Source organism: Salvelinus namaycush, chromosome 6, assembly GCF_016432855.1.
Source record: "Salvelinus namaycush isolate Seneca chromosome 6, SaNama_1.0, whole genome shotgun sequence".
Taxonomy (NCBI): Eukaryota; Metazoa; Chordata; class Actinopteri; order Salmoniformes; family Salmonidae; genus Salvelinus; species Salvelinus namaycush.
In genome coordinates this window covers 26,020,752-26,044,409 of record NC_052312.1, presented here as the reverse complement: position 1 = coordinate 26,044,409, position 23,658 = coordinate 26,020,752, and the positions used below count along the sequence as shown (strand labels likewise).

Sequence of the window (23,658 nt, the reverse complement as noted above, 5' to 3'; positions counted from 1 at the left end):
GATCGGGCACCACCAGTACAGAGCTTGCTCAGGAATGGCAGCAGGCAGGTGTGAGTCCATCTGCACGCACAGTGAGGCGAAGACTTTTTGAGGATGGCTTGGTGTCAAGAAGGGCAGCAAAGAAGCCACTTCTCTCCAGGAAAAACATCAGGGACAGACTGATATTCCTCAAAAGGTACAGGGATTGGACTGCTGAGGACTAGGGTAAAGTCATTTCCTCTGATGAATCCCCTTTCCAATTGTTTGGAGAATCCGGTAAAAAGCTTGTCCGGAGAAGACAAGGTGAGCGCTACCATTAGTCCTGTGTCATGCCAACAGTAAAGCATCCTGAGACCATTCATGTGTGGGGTTGCTTCTCAGCCAAGTGACTGGGCTCACTCACAATTTTGCCTAAGAACACAGCAATGAATAAAGAATGGTACCAACACTTCCTCCGAGAGCAACTTCTCCCAACCATCCAGGAACAGTTTGGTGACGAACAATGCCTTTTCCAGCATGTTAGAGCACCTTTCCATAAGGCAAAAGTGAGTGAGTGGCCCGGGGAAACTAAGTGGCTCGGGAAACAAAACATTGATATTTTGGGTCCATGGCCAGGAAACTCCCCAGACATTAATCCCATTGAGAATTTGTGGTCAATCCTCAGAGGCTGGTGGACAAACAAAAACCCACAAATTCTGACAAACTCCAAGCATTGATAATGCAAGAATGGGCTGCCATCAGTCAGGATGTGGCCCAGAAGTTAATTGACAGCATGCCAGGGCGGATTGCAGAGGTCTTGAAAAAGAAGGGTCAATGTAATTGATGTAATTGTCAATAAAAGCCTTTGACACTTATGAAATGCTTGTAATTATACTTCAGTATTTCATAGTAACATCTGACAAAAAATATCTAAAGACAGTGAAGCATCAAACTTTGTGGAAATTAATATTTGTGTCATTCTCAAAACTTTTGGCCACAACTGTACATAGCTAGACATGAGCACCTAGACATGATTGCCTTGTCTCACCAACAGTACACATTCACAAACATTCTCATCAGAGGAGTCTGGTTTGATGTTGATGTTGATGATGTGTTTTCTTGTATGCCAAAAAAGTCTCATATTGTTGTTGTGGGGGGAGGCCAGAGGGAGGTGCTCATTTTGGAAGTGGGTTTCGACTCGTACATGGTCCAGACCTTTGCTGACAAGTTACTGAAATACCAGCCCCTCGTGTCATGCCTGAACAGCCTCAGTTATCAGTCCAAGCTTGTGGTGCTGATGTTTGGGATGTACATAGGCTGAGAGTACGTGACCTTCAGATTGCAGGCCTGCATAAGACAAAGGAAAATCAGCTAGTGAGGTACTGCTCCATGTCAGCGGTCATGGGCAGCCTTGTGTGGAGAAGAAGGTGCTTCCTGTATCCGCAAGTGTCCAGATATCCATGCCTTTTGAAATGTTTGAGTCTTAATATATATATATATATATATATATATAAATATATATATGTGTGTGTGTGTGTGTGTGTGTGTGTGTGTGTGTGTGTGTGTGTGTGTGTGTGTGTGTGTGTGTGTATCCAAACTAAATCCTCAATGGATTATAATTTCAGACAAAAAGGCTCATCAAAGGAACATGTGAAAATGTTGCCATTTGGGATGCAGCCTCAGTCTTCAACTGGCTTAATGACTGCTGACACTGCCAATATGGTTATAGCAGAGGTGTGGACTAGAGTCACATGACTTGGACTTGAGTCAGACTCGAGTCACAAATATGATGACTTGCAACTCGACTTTAACACCAATGACTCGTGACTTGACTTGGACTTGAGCCTTATGACTCGACCGGACTTGATACCCTCCCCAAGCCAAAATATTAAAAATGATGCTATTAAAAAAAGTGTGCAGCGCATCAACTCTTCATTTAACAGATTACAGTTTGAATTGGACAGTAGCCAATGAAATTGTGCCAGCTGAGAAAAAGTTGCAGAGGAACGTCGGCGGGTGAATTCAGATGGAGCCCTTGGAAAGATGATACCCAAAATGTTTATTTTCGGATGTAAAGACGACACTGTATCAACAAAAAAATGTATTGCAACTTGCAAAACATGCGGGAAGAAAATTACAGACGGAGGCGCAACAATTTCCAACTTTGTTCGACATTTGAAGCTGCACAAAGAACGGTAAGTCGTGGCTAATATAGCCGACAGCTATATATTTTATTACTTTACTAGTGTATCATGTAGGCTAGCGTAACGTTAAATCATTGAGCCTCCACACAGTCAGTCAGTGTGGGAACGTGATCATTGCACCCAAGATTGAGCTAAAACTGGCTAGACAGTTGGTAGCCTAAATCCTGCCTACTGTTCCTAAAACCATTGACATACGTTAGCCTACTGTAACCACACAGAAAGAGTGTGTGTGTGTGTGTGTTAAGGTTGGGCGATTGTGTACAAGCCTACATCACCCGATTGCGCCCCATAGCCATGCTCGATAGTCGATCACAATTGGGGGGTGGGGGTCTTTCTCATGGCTACCCATGTATTTCCATGGAAATATAACGATTATTTGGAAAGTAATAAATATATAGATATTTTTTGCGTAAATGTAATATACTAACTATTACTCTTGTTAAAATATGAAATGGTATTACATTTGGTGAAGAGCACATTATGACTTGTTTAGGACTCGGAACTCAAAGTTTAAGACTCGAGACTTGACTTGATACTTGACGGTCTTGACTTGAGACTTGACTCGGACTTGCCTGTCTTGACTTGAGACTTACTTGTGACTTGTAAAACAATGACTTGGTCCCACCTCTGGGTTATAGTGACACACAAATAACACACTCTCCATAACTATTACTACTAACACTTAGTAATACCCTGGAGATAACATGACAGCCAGAGATAGAACACTGGATGAGGACATGATAGGAGAGAGAGGGAGGAAAGAGGGAGACCAGGGAAAGGAGGCAGAGAGAGAGAGAGAGATGAAAAGGGGATATGCTGAGAGTGAAAAGGGGAGTTGGAGGAATTTGGGCACACCAGATCCCCAAACCTCCTCTCTTCTCTGTCTGAACAACATCCTGCCCTGTTTCCCACGCTAGAAAGAGAGAGAGAAAGAGGGAGACAGGAGAGAAAGAAGAGAGAGATACAGAAAGAGAGAAATAGAGGGAGAGAGAGAAATGGAGGCTGAAATGCAGCAGTTGATGGAACAGAATGAGGGAAAGAGAAAGTGGGGAAATTTAGTTTAACCTTTATTTAGCCAGGAAGTAATGCTGAAACCACGGTCTCTTTTGCATATGAGCCCTGAAACTAGAGGGAGGGAGGGAGGGAGGGAGGGAGGGAGGGAGGGAGGGAGGGAGGGGAAGAGTCATCCGTCAGTTTATAGAAAAGGAAGAAGTTTGTTGCCTGCTCTCCTCTACTAATGACAACCAGATGGCCCTGAGGGAGAGGGAGGGAGAGAGGAATGGGAAGTAAGGAGGGAGAGAGGCAGACAGGAAGGGAGAGAGAGAGAATTGTTAGTGCTAAGCGATTAGTAATCTTTGAGGTTGGTTTGGTTTTGGTTCGATTAATAAAAACATTTCACGGTTTTGATAATTTTTTTAAACATTAAATGCATTATGAAATAATGACATTCAAATGATTAGATCTTTTGAATGGAAACACCGAAGCCTAAAATATTGAAGATATTCCATTGAAAAGATCTACATAGAAAAATAGGAAATTACTGGTAAATAATAAAATATTTCAGTTGTGTATATGTGACACATTTCAGGAAGTAAGGCATATGTCGCACGTTACTACGTCACAGGAGAGGTATTTTAGTGTATTTTATTTTCTATCAAAATGCATTTTTTGCAGAAAGCCTCCTGGAACGTGAACTTTTATGTGCCTTATAAACAAATGTGTATGCCATCTGTAAATATGAAGAAAACATTTAAATTACGAGCCTAGATGGTTTATCCACAGAAAACAACAGGAACCTTCCCGCTAGCCATGATTGGCTGAGATAATGAGTGGGCTGGACATGTCGGGAAAGGAGTTTGGATTGGTCTGCCATGTATCATGCTTCTGTCTATAACGTGAGCGGCTCAGTATGTGTTGATAATCCTTTCTACCTCAGATTTTTTTTAAGATATCATGAAGAACTGCAAATGTGTTGTTAGTGCTCTCAACTTTGCGACCCAGAATTTAACAGGCGCTATCGACAAAGAGCAGTTGGAAAAAGTTATGATGGGCTACTTTCTGCACACTATAGAAAAGTTTGTGGTCATACGCACATCCTTAAAAACATAGGTGCTGGGCTAATAAAGAATACTAGTATAAAACAAGAAGGCCCGCACACTGTTAAAGCTCCAAATTCACTGGTTTATTGGCTACGTTTCGATCCGAAACGGATCTTCGTCAGGTCAAACACATCCCAAAATATACACATTTCACCTCACATGACGCATGGTGGGTCAGAAAAACATTTGTATATCTCTAATAATTAAATAACAATGAGGTGGGTGCATGTAATGGTTCCAGAAAATAATATACACTACCATTCAAAAGTTTGGGGTCACTTAGAAATGTCCTTATTTTGAAAGAAAAGCACATTTTTTGTCCATTAAAATAATATCAAATTGATCATAAATACATTAACAATACATTGTTAATGTTGTAAATGGCTATTGTAGCTTGAAATGGCTGATTTTTAATGGAATATCTACATAGGCGTACAAAGGCCCATTATCATCAACCATCACTCCTGTGTTCCAATGGCACGTTGTGTTAGCTAATCCAAGTTTATCATTTTAAAAGGCTAATTGATCATTAGAAAACCCTTTTGCAATTATGTTAGCACAGCTGAAAACTGTTGTGCTAATTAAAGAAGGAATAAAACTGACCTTCTTTAGACTAGTTGAGTATCTGGAGCATTAGCATTTGTGGGTTCGATTACAGGCTCAAAATGGCCAGAAAAATCGTCCGTCTATTCTTGTACTGAGAAATGAAGGCTATTCCATGTGAGAAATTGCCAAGAAACTGAAGACCTCCTACAACGCTGTGTACTATTCCCTTCACAGAACAGCACAAACTGGCCCTAACCATAATAGAAAGAGGAGTGGGAGGCCCCGGTGCACAACTGAGCAAGAGGACAAGTATATTAGAGTGTCTAGTTTGAGAGACAGACGGCTCACAAGTCCTCAACTGGTAGCTTCATTAAATAGTACCCGCAAAACACCAGTCTCAACGTCAACAGTGAAGAGGCGATTCCGGGATGCTGGCCTTCTAGGCAGAGTTCCTCTGTCCAGTGTCTCTGCTCTTTTGCCCATCTTAATCTTTTCTTTTTATTGGCCAGTCAGAGATATGTTTTTTTTCTTTGCAACTCTGCCTAGAAGGCAAATGTAGCTAGCTAGTTTAGCCTACTAAAACAACCTGCTCAAACAGAGGGATGCTATGTTAGCTAGCTGGCTATGACTATCCAACACAACACTGGAACTCTTCGAAGTACATTTTTTATTTATTTTTTATTTTACCTTTATTTAACTAGGCAAGTCAGTTAAGAACAAATTCTTATTTTCAATGACGACCTAGGAACAGTGGGTTAACTGCCTTGTTCAGGGGCAGAACGACAGATTTTTATTTACCTTGCCTTAATTAAGGAGGTAAGCTTTTGGTTTTACTAATATATTGCCATTGGGGAGCATTGGTGTAACTGCTAAACTGCTTGCTGGCTGTACATGGTACTGCATGATTGTAGCAGGTTTACTAACGCGTTAGTTATAGTAGCTATGTTGACGATGACGTTAGCTAATATGGTGACAACGATGTAGGCTGTATGTTAGCGGTTATAATATGAATGTTTGGCTTAGAAATATTTTTTCGCCTGGTCACAGACAGCTGATGTGTTGTGCACATAAGTCCACATGCAAGGGAAAAGGTGAGAGGAGTAGAGCATGTAGATGCGAGAAGGAATTATACAATGAGCAAAATTATCATGCAGTTTGTATGTGGTGGCTATGAAAGTGAACTTTCATTGCAGGGGTGTATTCATTCCTCCAATTCTGTTGGAAAAAAAATCTTAAACGGAAGCAAACAATACTAAACAGGAAAAACATACCTTTATTTGTCCAATATAAACTCTTGTTTGCAACTGTTGGACTAATGATTACACCCTAGATCAGTTATGTGCAAGGCGGTATCGAATGTGTCACTGTCTGTCAACTTGACTACTCAAAAATGTTTCTCGACCTGTGCACCTACGTTGTAATCTGTAATTCATAGGCTAGGTTGTAGCAACCTCATGGTGGGTATAGGGAAAATTCGGATATCATATAGTAGCCTAAACCTATCAATGTTACATTGAGCTGGAATATGAATGACAGTCATCCAATATGCTGTAATAGAAATAAGGCCATGCTTATAAAAAAAATATTCTCCTCCCTAATCTTAAACGTCACCAACCGCCACTGTTGTCTACATTCCTCTCTCATTCAGCAGCATATACTGTTGCAGGAGTAAAAGTGTATCCATCTGTGTTCGAGCCAGGAAAAAAACTGGCTCAATGAATTATGGTCATTGTAGTTAATTACCACGTTTCTGCACTGAACTAGGTTGAATATTTAACTCTCTTCAGCCCATCGTCCCATATAGTTCTTGACATCATTTCGCTCTTCAATGATTTGATTTCTCTCTAGAGAAATGGCTCGTTGGGCTCACAATAAAAAAAAATGGAATTCAAGTAATTGAACAGACATCGGTCAATTAGTTGTTTAATAACCAAGAAAATACAAACAAAAAATTGGTTAAATCACTCAGCGCTAATAATTTGGACATGGAATATTAAACAAGTTATAATATATAATAGATTTAATTCATATAGCACTTTTTCACCTTTATTTAACTAGAAAAGTCAGTTAAGAACAAATTATTATTTTCAATGACAGCCTAGTGGGTTAACTGCCTTGTTCAGGGGCAGAACGACAGATTTTTACCTTGTCAGCTTGGGGATTCGATCTTACAACCTTTCGGTTACTAGTCCAACGCTCTAACCACTAGGCTACCTGCCGCCCCCCAAAAAAGTAATTACAGCAAGAATCTCAAAGATGCTCTCATAACAGAAAGAAATACAATTTCAGTTAGCCTTTTGACAGTTCTGGGTGGATGATCTTCCAAAGTCATCCACAGAGACAGGAGCAAGTACAACAGATCACATCCTGTGTCTGATCCACACTCCATGTGCACCTTCCTCACCTGCACCTTCCACGCCTCTTTCGACTGAGGCCCAGATGAAGGGTTGAGCAGGGGGGAAAACGATGGTCAGATGATTCAGGGGGGAAACAAGTCATAAGTCAGGTCAACTCTTGCCATCCCCAGTCGTAGACTCCTTGGTAAAGCCCTCCAAAAAACATGTAGCATCCACCTGGATGAAGCCATGCAGCCACTAAGCTTAGGCCGCATGAAGCTCGCTACAGTCAAAAGGGATTGTCCAATTTGGAATAAACTCAGGAAAAACTTTAATGATCCTTTGTCATCTTCAACAGTCAACCCAGCAAATTAAAATTGGTTCTGTGAATGTTCCCAGAACATTCACATTCATTCAAGCCCTGTCAAGTTGGTTGTTCGTCATTGCTAGACAGCCATTTTCAAGTCTTGTCATAGATTTTCAAGCCGATTGAAGTCAAAACTTTAACTCGGCCACTCAGGAACATTCAATGTTGTCTTGGTAAGCAACTCAAGTGTATTTGCTGTTTTAAGGTTATTGTCCTGCTGAAAGGTGCATTATCTCCCAGTGTCCGTTGGAAAGCAGACTGAACCATGTTTTCCTCTAGAATTTTGCCTGTGCTTTTATTTTTATCCTTTAAAAAAACTCCCTAGTCCTTTCCAGCTTCCACCCGTTTACGCAACCCTGCACTGGCCACTTTAATAATGGAACACTAGTCACTTAAATAATGTTTACATACTGCTTTACTCATCTTATATGTTTATACTGTATTCTATTCTACTGTATTTTAGTCAATGCCACTGACATTGCTCAATCTAATATTTCTATATTTCTTAATTCATTCTTTTACTTTTAGATTTGTGTGTATTGTTGTGAATCATTTTTAGATACTACTGCACTGTTAGATACCACTGCACTGTTTGGAGCTAAGAACACAAGAATTTAGCTAAACCCACAATAACATCTGCATGTGACCAATAACATTTGATTTGATAACATGATGCAGCCACCACCATGCTTTAAAATATGAAGAGTGGTTAGGTACTCAGTGATGTGTTGTGTTGGATTTGACCCAAACATAACACTTTGTATTAAAGTAAATGTATTGGTTACTGACTCAAGACATATCAGCTTTTCATTTAAAATGTATATGCACACATTTTTGAAAAGCATTATTCCACTTTGACATTATGGAATTTCATTTAATCCATTTTAAGTTCAGGCGGTAACAACAAAACGTGATTTTTTTCAGTTACAGCCTGAATTAAAATAGTATTATTGTACAATTGTACAATACAATATTGTACAATCCAGGTGTGCAAAGCTCCCAGAAAGACTCACAGCTGTAATCGCTGCCAAAGGTGATTCAAACATGTATTGACTCAGGGCGTTGAATACTTATCAAGATATGTGTTTGATTTTTAAATCATTATTTACAAATGTTTGAATTTTTGTTCCACTTAGAAATTAGAGTATGTTGTGTAGATCTTAGACAACAAATGAGAATTCAATCCATTTTAATTCCACTTTGGAAAAAGTCAAGGGGGTGTGAGGAAATCTGACACCATCCCTATGGTGAAGTGTGCTGTTGATGGTAGAAATGTTTTGGAAATACAGTGCATTCGGAAAGTATTCAGACCCCTTGACTTTTTCTACATTTTGTTACGTTACACCCTTATTCTAAAATTGCTTAAATTGATGAGGGGGAGGAAAAAAAATCTACACACAATACCCCATAATGACGAAGCAAAACCAGCGATTAGTCTCAAGTCTTCTTGGGTATAACGCTACAAGCTTGGCATACCTGTATTTGGGGACTTTCTCCCATTCTTCTCTGCAGATCCTCTCAAGCTCTGTCAGGTTGGATGGGGAGCTTTGCTTCACAGCTATTTTGAGGTGTCTCCAGAGATGTTCGATCGGGTTCAAGTCCGGGCTCTGGCTGGGACACTCAAGGACATTCAGAGACTTGTCCCGAAGCCACTCATGTGTTGGCTTGGCTGTGGGCTTAGGGTCGTTGTCCTGATGATAAGTGAACCTTCGTCCCAGTCTGAGGTCCTGAGCGCTATGAAGCAGGTTTTAATCAAGGATCTCTCTGTACTTTGCTCCGTTCATCTTTCTCTTGATCCTGACTAGTGTACCAGTCCCTGCCGCTGAAAAACATCCCCACAGCATGATGCTGCCACCACCATGCTTCACCGTAGGGATGGTTCCAGGTTTCCTCCAGACGCTTGGCATTCAGGTCAAAGAGTTCAATCTTGGTTTTATCTGACCAGAGAATCTTGTTTCTCATGGTCTGAGAGTCCTTTAGGTGCCTTTTGGCAAACTCCAATAGGGCTGTCATGTGCTTTTTACTAAGGAGTGGCATCCGTCTGGCCACTCTACCATAAAGGCCTGATTGGTGGAGTGCTGCAGAGATGGTTGTCTTTCTGGAAGGTTCTCCCATTTACACAAAGGAACTCTAGAGCTCTGACAGAGTCATCATCGGTTTCTTGGTCACCTCCCTGACCAAGGCCCTGTTCCCTTGATTGCTCAGTTTGGCCGGGTAGTCAGATCTAGGAAGAGTCTTAGTGGTTCCAAACTTCTTCAATTTAAGAATCAATCAAATTTCAATCAAATGTATTTATAAAGCGCTTCTTACATCAGCTGAAGTCACAAAGTGCTGTACAGAAACCCAGCCTAAAACCCCAAACAGCAAACAATGCAGGTGTAGAAGCACGGAATGAAGGAGGCCAGTGTGTTCTTGGGAGCTTCTATGCTGCAGAAAATGGTCGGTGCCTCGACACAGTCCTGTCTTAGAGCTCTACAGACAATTCCTTTGACCTCATGGGTTGGTGTTTGCTCTGACATGCACTGTCAACTGTGGGACCTTATATAGACAGGTGTGTGCCTTTCAAAATCATGTCCAATCAATTGCAATTACCACCGGTGGACTCCAATCATTGTAGAAACATCAATGAAGATCAATGGAAACAGGATGCATCTGAGCTCAATTTCGAATCTCATAGCAAAGGATCTGAATACTTAGGTAAATAAGTGATTTCTGTTTTTTATTTTTAATATATTTGCAAACATTTCTAAAAACCTGTTTTTGTCATTATGGGGTATTGTGCGCAGATTCATGAGGAAATGTTGTACTTTAATACATTTTAGAATAAGGATGTAACAAAATGTGGAAAAAGTCAAGGGGTCTGAATACTTACCGAATGCACTACACAGTACATCAGGAGACGTGGAGGAGGCCGTAGGAGGGCAACAACCCAGCAGCAGGACCGCTACCTCCGCCTTTGAGCAGGAGGAGCACTGCCAGAGCCCTGCAAAATGACCTCCAGCAGGCCACAAATGTGCATGTGTCTGCTCAAACGGTCAGAAACAGACTCCATGAGGGTGGTATGAGGGCCCGACGTCCACAGGTGGGGGTTGTGCTTACAGCCCAACACCGTGCAGGACGTTTGGCATTTGCCAGAGAACACCAATATTGGCAAATTCGCCACTGGCGCCCTGTGCTCTTCACAGATGAAAGCAGGTTCACACTGAGCACATGAGCACATGTGACAGACGTGACAGAGTCTGGAGACGCCGTGGAGAACGTTCTGCTGCCTGCAACATCCTCCAGCATGACCGGTTTGGCGGTGGGTCAGTCATGGTGTGGGGTGGGATTTTTTTGTGGGGCCGCACAGCCCTCCATGTGCTCGCCAGAGGTAGCCTGACTGCCATTGGGTACCGAGATGAGATCCTCAGAGCCCTTGTGAGACCATATGCTGACACATGCACATTTGTGGCCTGCTGGAGGTCATTTTGCAGGGCTCTGGCAGTGCTCCTCCTGCTCAAAGGCGGAGGTAGCGGTCCTGCTGCTGGGTTGTTGCCCTCCTACGGCCTCCTCCACGTCTCCTGATGTACTGGCCTGTCTCCTGGTAGCGCCTCCATGCTCTGGACACTACGCTGACAGACACAGCAAACCTTCTTGCCACAGCTCGCATTGATGTGCCATCCTGGATGAGCTGCACTACCTGAGCCACTTGTGTGGGTTGTAGACTCCGTCTCATGCTACCACTAGAGTGAGAGCACCGCCAGCATTCAAAAGTGACCAAAACATCAGCCAGGAAGCATAGGAACTGAGAAGTGGTCTGTGGTCACCACCTGCAGAATCACTCCTTTATTGGGGGTGTCTTGCTAATTGCCTATAATTTCCACCTTTTGTCTATTCCATTTGCACAACAGCATGTGAAATTTATTGTCAATCACTGTTGCTTCCTAAGTGGACAGTTTGATTTCACAGAAGTGTGATTGACTTGGAGTTACATTGTGTTGTTTAAGTGTTCCCTTTATTTTTTTGAGCAGTATATATATATATATATATATATATATATATATATGTATACACACACACACTATAATAGTGAAGACATCGAAACTATGAAATAACACATATGGAATCATGTAGTAACCAAAAAAGTGTTAAACAAAACAAAATATATTTGAGATTTGAGATTCTTCAAATAGCCACTTTGCCTTTATGACAGCTTTACACACTCTTAGCAATCTCTCAACCAGCTTCATGAGGTAGTCACCTGGAATGCATTTCAATTAACAGGTGTGCCTTGTTAAAAGTGAATTTGTGGAATTTCTATCACATTTCAGGCAAGACCCAGATGCAGACAGTGTCATAGTAACAAAAGTGTATTACTAATACAGGGGCAGGCAAAACAACAGATCAAGGGCAGGCAGAGCTCAGTAATCCAGATAGGGTTCAAAAGGTCCAGAACAGCAGGCAGTCTCAGGGTCAAAGCAGGCAGGGGTAAATAATCCAGTGTGGTGTGGCAAAGTACAGAACGGCAGGCAGGCTCAGGGTCAGGACAGGCAGAAAGGTCAAAACCGGGAAAAACTAGAAACCAGGAACTAGAGCAAAGGGAAAACCGCTTGTAGGTTTTACGAAACAAAACGAACTGGCATCACACAAACAAGAGAACACAGGTATAAATACACTGGGGATAATGGGGAAGATTGGCGACACCTGGAGGGGGGCGGAGACAAGCGCAAAGACGGGTGAAACAGATCAGAGTGTGACAATTTATTTCCTTCTTAATGCATTTGATCAAATCAGTTGTGCTGTGACAAGGTAGGGGGGTATACAGAAGATAGACCTATTTGGTAAAAGACCAAATCCATAGTATGGAAAAGAACAGCTCAAATAAGCAAACAGAAACGACAGTCCATCATTACTTTAAGACATGAAAGTCAGTCAATGCGAAGAAAAAAAAAGTGTGTGCAGTCGCAAAAAACATCAAGCGATATGATCAAACTGGCTCATGAGGACCGCCACAGAAATGGAAGACCCAGAGTTACCTCTGCTGCAGAGGATAAGTTTATTAGAGTTACCAGCCTCAGAAATTGCAGCTTCACAGAGTTCAAATAACAGACACATCTCAACATCAACTTTTCAGAGGAGACTGTAAATCAGGCCTTCATGGCAAATAAACCACTACTAAAAGGACACCAATAAGAAGAAGAGACTTGCTTGGACTAAGAAACACGAGCAATGGACATTAGACCGGTGGAAATGTGTCCTTTGGTCTGGAGTCCAAATTGGACATTTTTGGTTCTAAACGCTGTGTCTTTGTGAGACGTGGTGTGGGTGAACGGATGATCTCCGCATGTGTATTTCCCACCGTAAAGCATGGAGGTGGTGGTGTTATGATGTGGGGGTGTTTTGCTGGTGACACCGTGATTTATTTAGAATTCAAGGCACACTTAACCAGCATGGCTACCACAGCATTCTGCAGTGATACGCCATCCCATCGGGTTTGTGCTTAGTGGGACTATAATTTGTTTTTCAACAGGAACTTGACCTAACACACCTCCAGGCTGTGTAAGGGATATTTTACCAAGAAGGAGAGTGATGGAGTGCTGCATCAGATGACCTGGCCTCCACAATCCCCCGACCTCAACCCAATTGAGATGTTTTGGGATGAGTCGGACCGCAGAGTGAAGGAAAAGCAGCCAACATGTGCTCAGCATACAGTGGGGCAAAAAAGTATTTAGTCAGCCACCAATTGTGCAAGTTCTCCCACTTAAAAAGATGAGAGAGGCCTGTAATTTTCATCATAGGTACACTTCAACTATGACAGACAAAATGAGAAAAAAAAATCCAGAAAATCACATTGTAGGATTTTTAATGAATTTATTTGCAAATTATGGTGGAAAATAAGTATTTGGTCACCTACAAACAAGCAAGATTTCTGGCTCTCACAGACCTGTAACTTCTTCTTTAAGAGGCTCCTCTGTCCTCCACTCGTTACCTGTATTAATGGCACCTGTTTGAACTTGTTATCAGTATAAAAGACACCTGTCCACAACCTCATACAGTCACACTCCAAACTCCACTATGGCCAAGACCAAAGAGCTGTCAAAGGACACCAGAAACAAAATTGTAGACCTGCACCACTTAAAAAGATGAGAGAGGCCTGTAATTTTCATCGTAGGTACACTTTAACTATGACAGACAAAATGATGAAAAAAAAATCCAGAAAATCACATTGTAGGATTTTTAATGAATTTATTTGCAAATTATGGTGGAACATAAGTATTTGGTCAATAACAAAAGTTTATCTCAATACTTTGTTATATTCCCTTTGTTGGCAATGACAGAGGTCAAACGTTTTCTGTAAGTCTTCACAAGGTTTTCACACACTGTTGCTGGTATTTTGGCCCATTCCTCCATGCAGATCTCCTCTAGAGCAGTGATGTTTTGGGGCTGTTGCTGGGCAACACGGACTTTCAACTCCCTCCAAAGATTTTCTATGGGGTTGAGATCTGGAGACTGGCTAGGCCACTCCAGGACCTTGAAATGCTTCTTACGAAGCCACTCCTTCGTTGCCCGAGCGGTGTGTTTGGGATCACTGTCATGCTGAAAGACCCAGCCACGTTTCATCTTCAATGCCCTTGCTGGTGGAAGGAGGTTTTCACTCAAAATCTCACGATACATGGCCCCATTCATTCTTTCCTTTACACGGATCAGTCATCCTGGTCCCTTTGCAGAAAAACAGCCCCAAAGCATGATGTTTCCACCCCCATGCTTCACAGTAGGTATGGTGTTCTTTGGATGCAACTCAGCATTCTTTGTCCTCCAAACACGACGAGTTGAGTTTTTACCAAAAAGTTATATTTTGGTTTCATCTGACCATATGACATTCTCCCAATCTTCTTCTGGATCATCCAAATGCTCTCTAGCAAACTTCAGACGGCCCTGGACATGTACTGGCTTAAGCAGGGGGACACGTCTGGCACTGCAGGATTTGAGTCCCTGGCGGCGTAGTGTGTTACTGATGGTAGGCTTTGTTACTTTGGTCCCAGCTCTCTGCAGGTCATTCACTAGGTCCCCCCGTGTGGTTCTGGGATTTTTGCTCACCGTTCTTGTGATCATTTTGACCCCACGGGGTGAGATCTGCGTGGAGCCCCAGATCGAGGGAGATTATCAGTGGTCTTGTATGTCTTCCATTTCCTAATAATTGCTCCCACAGTTGATTTCTTCAAACCAAGCTGCTTACCTATTGCAGATTCAGTCTTCCCAGCCTGGTGCATGTCTACAATTTTGTTTCTGGTGTCCTTTGACAGCTCTTTGGTCTTGGCCATAGTGGAGTTTGGAGTGTGACTGTTTGAGGTTGTGGACAGGTGTCTTTTATACCGATAACAAGTTCAAACAGGTGCCATTAATACAGGTAACGAGTGGAGGACAGAGGAGCCTCTTAAAGAAGAAGTTACAGGTCTGTGAGAGCCAGAAATCTTGCTTGTTTGTAGGTGACCAAATACTTATTTTCCACCATAATTTGCAAATAAATTCATTAAAAATCCTACAATGTGATTTTCTGGATTTTTTTTTCTCATTTTGTCTGTCATAGTTGAAGTGTACCTATGATGAAAATTACAGGCCTCTCTCATCTTTTTAAGTGGGAGAACTTGCACAATTGGTGTCTGACTAAATACTTTTTTGCCCCACTGTATGTGGGACATGTGTAATGATCATGCTGTTTAACATTGATAGGTGTCCCGCTAGTGGGACAACTTCCGGTGAAACTGGAGGGCGCACAATTCAAATAAATAACCATAAAAATTATGGATATTAAACATTTTGGTACATACAAGTGTCTTATATAGGTTGAAAGCTTAAATTCTTGTTAATCTAACTGCACTGTCCGATTTACAGTAGCTAATAGAGCGAAAGCATGCCATGCAATTGCTTGAGGACGGCGCCCCACATCAAAATATTTTTCCACTGGCACAGGTTTCATAAATTCACAAATAGCGATTAAATATTCACTTACTTTTTGAAAATCTTCCTCTGATTTGTCATCCAAAGGATCCCAGCTATAACATGTAGTGTTGTTTTGTTAGATCAAATCCTTCTTTATATCCCAAAAACTCTGTTTAGTTGGCACCATCGATTTGAGTAATCCACTCGTTCAACATGCAGAGAAAAGAATCCAAAAATCTACCCCTAAACTTTGTTTCAACAAGTCAAAATACATTTCTATTCACTCCTCAGATACCCTAAAATTTAATCAAACTCTAATATTTCTTACTTCTTTCCGTATGTTCAATAGGAAACCCATTTAAGCAGGTGCGTCTTGTCTTCATCGCGCACCCAAACACGAATTTCCAAGACTGTCCCTGTACTAAAACTGATATTTATTTTTCATTTTGGAAGTTACAAGCCTGAAACCTTGAACATAGACTGCTGACACCCTGTGGAATCCATAGGAATTGCATCCTGGGAGCTAGAATTCAGTATGGCCCTATATTTTCCATTGTAAGACCATGGTATCTCAACAAAGAAAAAATCTGGTTGGTTTTCCTTTGGATTTTCTCCTACCATATCTATTGTGTTATAGTCTACTACATTATTTTAACATTTCTACACACTTTCTACACACACAACTTCAAAGTGTTTTCTTTCCAATGGTACCAATTATATGCATATCCTGGCTTCAGTTTACTTTGGGCACGTCAGTCAGGCGGAAATTGAGAAAAAAGGGGCCTAGCCCTAAAAAGTTGTTAATCAGCTTCTTGATATGCCACACCTGTCAGGTGGGTGGATTATATTGGCAAAGGAGAAATGCTTATTAACAGGAATGTAAACAAATTTGTGCACAAAATTTGAGAGAAATAAGCTTTTTGTGCATATGGAACATTTCTGGGATCTTTTATTTAAACTTTTGAAACATGGGACCAACACTTTACATTTATATTTTTGTTCAGTATATATTACACACACACACACACACACACACACACACACACACACACACACACACACACACACACACACGCACACACACACACACACTATACAAAACATTAGGAACACCTTCCTAATATTGAGTTGCACCTCCCATAATTGTAATTGTTGCATTAGCTCCCTGCTAATTCACAGTAATTTCAATACAAACAGGCTAATCACGAATCTACAGCCATCAACATACTGTTGTCCTGCATATCTAATGTACTTCCTTGTGTCTATCATCAGAATAAACACCAATCAACTGGGACCGCTGGCTGGACAGTCATTTCTTTAAAAACACAATGCAAGAGAGTTACGAAGTACGATCACATCTGTTCCATGTGTCCTACCCACAATGCCTGTGTAAACCATGGTAACATCCAACCTTTCATACTCAGACAAAGATCCCACTAATTTGCCATGCCTACTTCCATTTACCCGGAGTAAAAAACATGCCAAAATTAAAGCCACCTGAAGACTTAGTCATGATTCTTGCATTTTCAGACCCTGTAATGAAAATATAGTACATTGGTCTCTGCATTTTTGCAGGTAAATTCATGAACACTTCCATCATTTAACACCTTCATTTATAATGCAAACAGCTCCTATGGTTTAACAGTGTGGCTGGCAATGTGACATTCTTGCTCTGCAGCTCCAAATGTACCGTATCACAGTAGCCCCTGACTAGCCAGTAAGCTTGCAAACTATTCAACAATGTGAGCATCTTTCCCTCTAAAACATATTAGCTAGCAACGATCTTGAATAATGCAACCAAACCATATTACACTCTTGAATAATGCAACCATTCACATGTGCAGACAATTAAATTGTTTATTTAATCGTTCGTAGATGCATTAGCTAGCTAAATGTAGCTTGCAAGACGATAACACAGCTTACGTTAGCATATCAAACATGAACGTTTTCCCCCTCTCATAGGAATATAAAAGTACAGTTTTAGCGTATTAAAGTTACCTTAGACCAAACCTAGCTTCATTTGATCAAAATCCTGAAAGTCATTATATGAGGTAAGCGCAAAATTGCGATTGAAAATGTTTATTTTACATTTACATTTAAGTCATTTAGCAGACGCTCTTATCCAGAGCGACTTACAAGTACATACATTCATACTTTTTTGTACTGGCCCCCCGTGGGTTTATAATCCCCCTGGTGACAATTTCAGAATGTAACAGGCTGGTCCTGCAATTTCAGGTGAAAACTCAATAAAACAAGTCTCAAATATATTGAAAATGTCTATACATTTCAGCTGTTTCAAAAACATTGCTCTGCTATTAGTATTTTTACTGTATCAATGTTGGGCTCAACTAAACAATTTTGTTTTCACTGCCCTGCTTAGAGGGGGGCAACTGTCAGGTGAGTGTCGTGGAAGACCTCCAGAAGTAGCGTTAGAGATGTGCGAAATACGCAAGTTCACATTACAGTAATGTCTCTCAAATCGATACCTCACGAGAATATCTCAAAATTCTCCTTAATTCTTGTCAATGAGAATAGACCCTAAAATAAGAAAGAGATTGATAGAGGGATAGAAGAAGAATAGAGGGTGGAGTTTTTTTTCAATAACAAGAAAAGAGGAAGGGAGGGAGGAGAGATGGAGAGAAGTCAGAGGAAAGGTGACTTACTGGGACGATATTGACTAGAGGAGTAAAAAGAAGAAAGGAGAGAGGGAAGAGAGGGTGAGAGATTAAACAATAGTTGGGAGAAGTGAAGAATTCATGGACGTGTAATTTGACCTTCCTGTACTTCTGGTCATGGTTATTGTAGAGACATATGTAAAACAGATTATTATTGGATGTAGCAATTATAGCCATGTCATCTAGATATAATAGCAGATTAATTAATTAATAAAAAAAATAATGAATTTTAATAATAGCATATTCCACTCATAGCTTCACAGTTCTATCCTCATAAGTCCTTTTAGACTGACTTCGTCCCAAAAGGCACTCTATTCCCTATAAAGTGCAATAGTTTCAAAAGTAAGGCACTATATAGGGATTAGTGTGCCATTTGCTACTCAAAGCCTTCATTTCCCTATGGAACCTGGTCAAAAGTAGTACACTAACTAGGGAATAAGGTGCCATTTGGGATGCAGACTCCATTTCTCCTTCCCTGGGGCATTCTAACCCTGTCACTAAACAGTGTCAACGACAGCCCGTGGGCTAGGGCTGGCCTAGTGTCCTACTAGAGAACACACACACAGACACACAGACACAGTAAACACAGATAGGGCTCACACGCGCAAATACACACACGCGCACACACCCCTAACTGCACAGTATTAACACGCGATTCCATAAATGCCTTTAGAGTAAATACACAGCGGAAAAAGACAGACAGAGAGAGAGAGAGACAGAGAGAGAGGAAGGGTAGAGGAAGAGATCGAGAGACGGAGCGCTACAAAAATGTGTGATGAAAAAGAGTGAAAAAGGCAAAGAGAGTGAGAACAAGGAGAGAGAGAGAAAGAAGGGTGGCAGGGAGACAGAGATAAAGGGGGAGAGGGGGGAGAAAGAGACAGAGATATTGATAGAGGGAGAGGGGGATGAGGGAAGTGTTTATTTAATTTGGGGCCTGAAATTTGATTCGATCCATGCCCTCATTCACATGACCAACTGGCTAAGGCTCAGTCCCAAATGGTCCCCTTTATAGTACATTACTTTACTACACGGTTCTGGTGAAACGTAGTGCACTATATAGGGAATATGGTGCAATTTGGGATGCAACCCAACTGTCTGTACTAATGAGGAGAGAAGGACAACAACATCAGGAATTGACAGAGTGGGTGTGTGTGTGGACGTGTTTAACTATACTTGTGGGGACCAGAAGTCCTCACAAGAATAGCAAACAAACAACAATTTGACCAACTGGGAACATTTTGTTAGTCCCCACAAGGTCAAATGCTATTTCTACGGGGTTTAGGGTTAAGGTTAAAATTAGTGTTAGAATTACGTTTAGGGTTAGGGTTAGGAGGTAGGGTTAGTTTTAGGGTTAGGGGCTATGGTTGTGGTTAGGAGCTAGGGTTAGGGGCTAGGTTTAGAGTTAGGGTTAAGGTTAAGGTTAGTGTTAGGGAAAATAGGATTTTGAATGGGACTGAATTTTGTGTCCCCGCAAGGTTAGTTGTACACGACTGTGTCTGTGTGTAAAAGAGAGAGCGAGCGAGAGGACTCATGTTAGACAGAGAGAGAGTTGGAGAGAGGGAGAGAAAAAAAGAAAGCGAGAGAAGGAAGAACTCACCATACTAGACAGAGAGAGATAGAAAAAGAGAGGACCCACCAGGGTTGGGCGGTAAACAGATTTTCATACCATCATACCGTTTCTGTACCATCCCGGGGCATATGGTATTAGCGAAGCGGCGCTTTTTAAAAAAGTAATTTGATTTTTTTTTGTCATACCCATGGTACACAGTCTGATATACCACGGCTTTCAGCCAATCAGCATTCAGGGCTCAAACCACCCAGTTGAACATTTGGAATTTACATCTTAGATTTCTTATCGTTATAAGCAGTGGCCTAGCAGGGATGGGGGATAAAAAAAGGTAGGACAAAACACACATCATTACAAGAGAGACACCACAACACTACATAAAGAGAGACCTAAGACAACACAGCATGGCAGCAACACATGACAACAACATGGTAGCAACACAACATCGTAGTAGCACAAACATGGTACAAACATTGTTGGGTACAGACAACAGCACAAAGGCAAATAGGAAAAGTCAACAATACACCACACGTAGCAGCCACAAGTGTCAGTAAGTGTCCATGATTGAGTCTGAATGTAGAGATGGAGATATAACTGTCCAGTTTGAGTGTTTTTTGCAGCTCGTTCCAGTGGCTAGCTGCAGTGAACTGAAAAGATGTGTGGACTTTCTTTTAAACAATGTTCTGGCTCTGAGGCCTATAATGCGCTAATGTTGTGTCGAATGGACAATGCGCCAATCCTCTCCAACCTGGCATTGTGTAATTTGATATGGAATCTTTTCTTAATTTATAGACTAATCAATGCTGATCAAGCCCAGTCCTGGCCGATATGCTGCCCTAGGTGAGTCCAAAAAAATTGCTGACCTCCTATCCCGGCAAAGTATAATGGTAGCCTACGCTATAGTCTACAGTGTCGGCCGCAATGCACTTTTATGAATGCCCATGTGGTAGCCTACTGTTTGTAAAACAGGCAATTTACCATTAATCCATATTACTTGGTTACATGTCTGTTAATAGATATATATATTCATTAAAGAAATTTACCGTTCTCATTCTCAGAGTGGAAACATAGTTTTGGTTTATTTCATACCATAATTTACGCACTGCATGTAAGCAATAAGCGTGTCTGGTTTCTCTGTTCTGTTAATGTTGATGGAGCACGGGGGCCTGGGCACGCATAGAAGTAGGCCTACCTAGCCTACTTCTCGCAAATGTTAAATGTAGGAAAGTGCCCAGCTGGGCTTCTCAGTCATTTTTTCTTCACCTCAAACAGTTAGTCAACGATGTCAATTTTTTTATTATAATAGTTCATCACAGTATTGTGAAAAAAAATTCAACACTCTCCCCCTCTATAATCAGCGTTGCTGATAAATAGGCTATGGACATGTTGCGTGTATTTGTTTCCATTTGAATGATTGTCAACTTAATCTTCATACTATAGCATAGCTGTCCCCTTTATACATTCCTTGTCTATTCATTATCTGATGATGATTTAATCTTGTAAAAGGCCTGTTTTCAGTAGTTTAGGCTACAATATTTATCTCATTATTCTCTTTGAAGAAGAAATGTCAATGTCACCATAGCTGCAGGAAGTATGGGTGCTGAGAGTGCTGCAGCACCCCCTGAAAATAAATAAATACATATTGATAAAAATACATTAAAACATTTGAAAAAAGTTTTTCCCACTAAAGTAGTGCACTGTTTTTACTAGTCCTGTATTAGCAGACCTAAATAGCCATCTGTAGCACGGGTAAAAAAAAAATTGGTCTGTAGAACTTCCTGCGGCTATGAATGCCACTGCCATAAAATGACAAAAGCAGCAGGATTTGTGACGTTATGCGAATATTTCGGAAAAGTGGGAGACAACCCATCAGACTTCATTTTAATGGTTTTGTGCGTCGAAATAGGATCTGCATTAAAAACAATTATATACAGAAAAGCCAACAGACAAGGACAAGGTAGGCATAGGCCTATATCTTTATTTTTGACTCAATTAATGTTCTGTCAATACGAAAAAGCAACAGATCCTCTCCAACCTGACATTTCTTCAATTTGTTGATTTAAGTAATAACCTGAACAATCATAATGAAATGTCATGATAATAACGAAGTGGAATGGCTTGTTTCAATTGGGGGGGTGGCGGAGGCCTGGGCACACATAGAAGTAGGCCTACCTAGCCTTCTATGCGTGCCAGGTACCCCCACCCTGCCACCTCCCAATTGACCTGGCCAATTACCATAACCTAAAGTTCCAAGACTGTCACTGCTCTAATGGTCGGTATTTTGAAATACCCTGGTATACAGTATAAACAGTATATCGCCTAAGCCTAGGACCCACCATGTTAGGGAAGGTGGGAGATTTTTTGTTTAAGTTAAAGAAGGGAGGAGGTGCAAGAGTTAGAACAGGGGGATGATAAGGGAAAGATGAAGACAGGCATAACAAGAGAAAGGAGTTCTCCTCTACTTATAAGGTTATACATGTAACATTTCAAAGTGCCAAATCTCAATTACATAGCCATGGGGACCAGGCTCTGGATAAGAGTGTCTGCTATAAATTACTAAAATGTAAATGTAGAGAGTGAGTAACTATCGTGTAAGAAAGAGAAAGAGAGAAAAGAATAGACTTACCATGTTGGCCCCACCAGTCCAGTAAAGGAAGAATCCATCTGGGTCTACCTTCAGAGTAATCAGGGTGGGGTGGCTGCTGTTAGGCTCCTACACACACACACACACACACACACACACACACACACACACAGGTTAATACACCGAGATATACACACTGTGCACATTTGACCAACATGTGACCAACATGTGACCAGGTTTCCTGCATGACACAAGACTTTGTTAGCCTGCTGAGCTAAAGCATAGGCATTAGCTGGGGAGCTAACGCAAGTCTTCAGGTCTCAGACACAAGTCTCATACCTTCAGTCTTATGTCCAATGCTGGCTATGAGAGGGGTAAAGAGAGAGAAAAAAAACGTCAAAATGCCGTATTGTCAGACATTTTCTATTGTTTGTTGCATTGAACACTCCAGGGTGAAGTTTCCCCTAGGTTCAGATCTAGGATCAGTTTCCCTCCCCCAATCCTAACCTTAACCATTAGTGGGGAAATGCGAGACTGACCCAACATCAGCCAGCATCTAGGGGCAACTTCACCCTAAACCACAATAGGGTTGGGCGGTATCTAGGATTTCATACATTCATACCATTCCTGTACCATACCAGGGTATACGGTTATATTTATAAACGCTGCATACATTTTAAACTATTACTGAAAAGACAGCATGCACAAAAATGTTGTGTTTTGTAAATTTGGCGCATGTTTCTCGTTATATACTGAACAAAAACATAAACGCAACATGTAAAGTGTTGATGCAATGTTTCATTACCTGAAGTAAGAGATCCCAAAAATGTTCCATATGCCGATAAAGCTTATTTCGCTCACATTTTGTGCACAAATTTGTTTACATCACTGTTAGTGAGTATCTCTCTTTTGGCAAGAAAATCCATCGACTTGACAGGTGTGGCATATCAAGAAGCTGATTAAAGAGCATGATCATTATACAGGTGCACCTTGTGCACTGTGCTGTGGACAATAAAAGGCCACTTTGATGCAGTTTTTGTGCAGTTTTGTCACACAACACAGTGCCACAGATGTCTCAAGTTTTGAGGAAGCATGCAATTGGCATGCTGACTGCAGGAATGTCCATCAGAACTTTGCCAGAGAATTGAATGTTCATTTCTCTACCATAAGCCGCCTCCAACATCGTTTTAGAGAATTTGGCAGTACGTCCAACCGGCCTCACAAGCGCAGACCATGTGTAACCACGCCAGCCCAGGACATCCACATCCGGCGGCTTCACCTGTGGGATCGTCTGAGACCAGCCACCCAGATAGCTGATGACACTGAGGAGTATTTCTGTCTGTAATAAAGCCCTTTGGTGGGGGAAAAACTAATTCTGATTGGCTGGGCCTTGCTCCCCAAT

The 23,658-nt window shown here is 41.3% G+C and overlaps 1 protein-coding gene across 1 annotated transcript in view; it reads right to left on the bottom strand.

The window, feature by feature from the left end:
• plcb3 (phospholipase C, beta 3 (phosphatidylinositol-specific)) overlaps nt 1–23,658 on the bottom strand; it is a 113,704-nt gene that overhangs the window by 67,982 nt on the left and 22,064 nt on the right. The window contains exon 2 of the mRNA XM_038996280.1: nt 22,299–22,385. Coding sequence (XP_038852208.1) covers nt 22,299–22,385 — 87 coding nt within the window. The remainder of the gene's footprint in view (nt 1–22,298; nt 22,386–23,658) is intronic.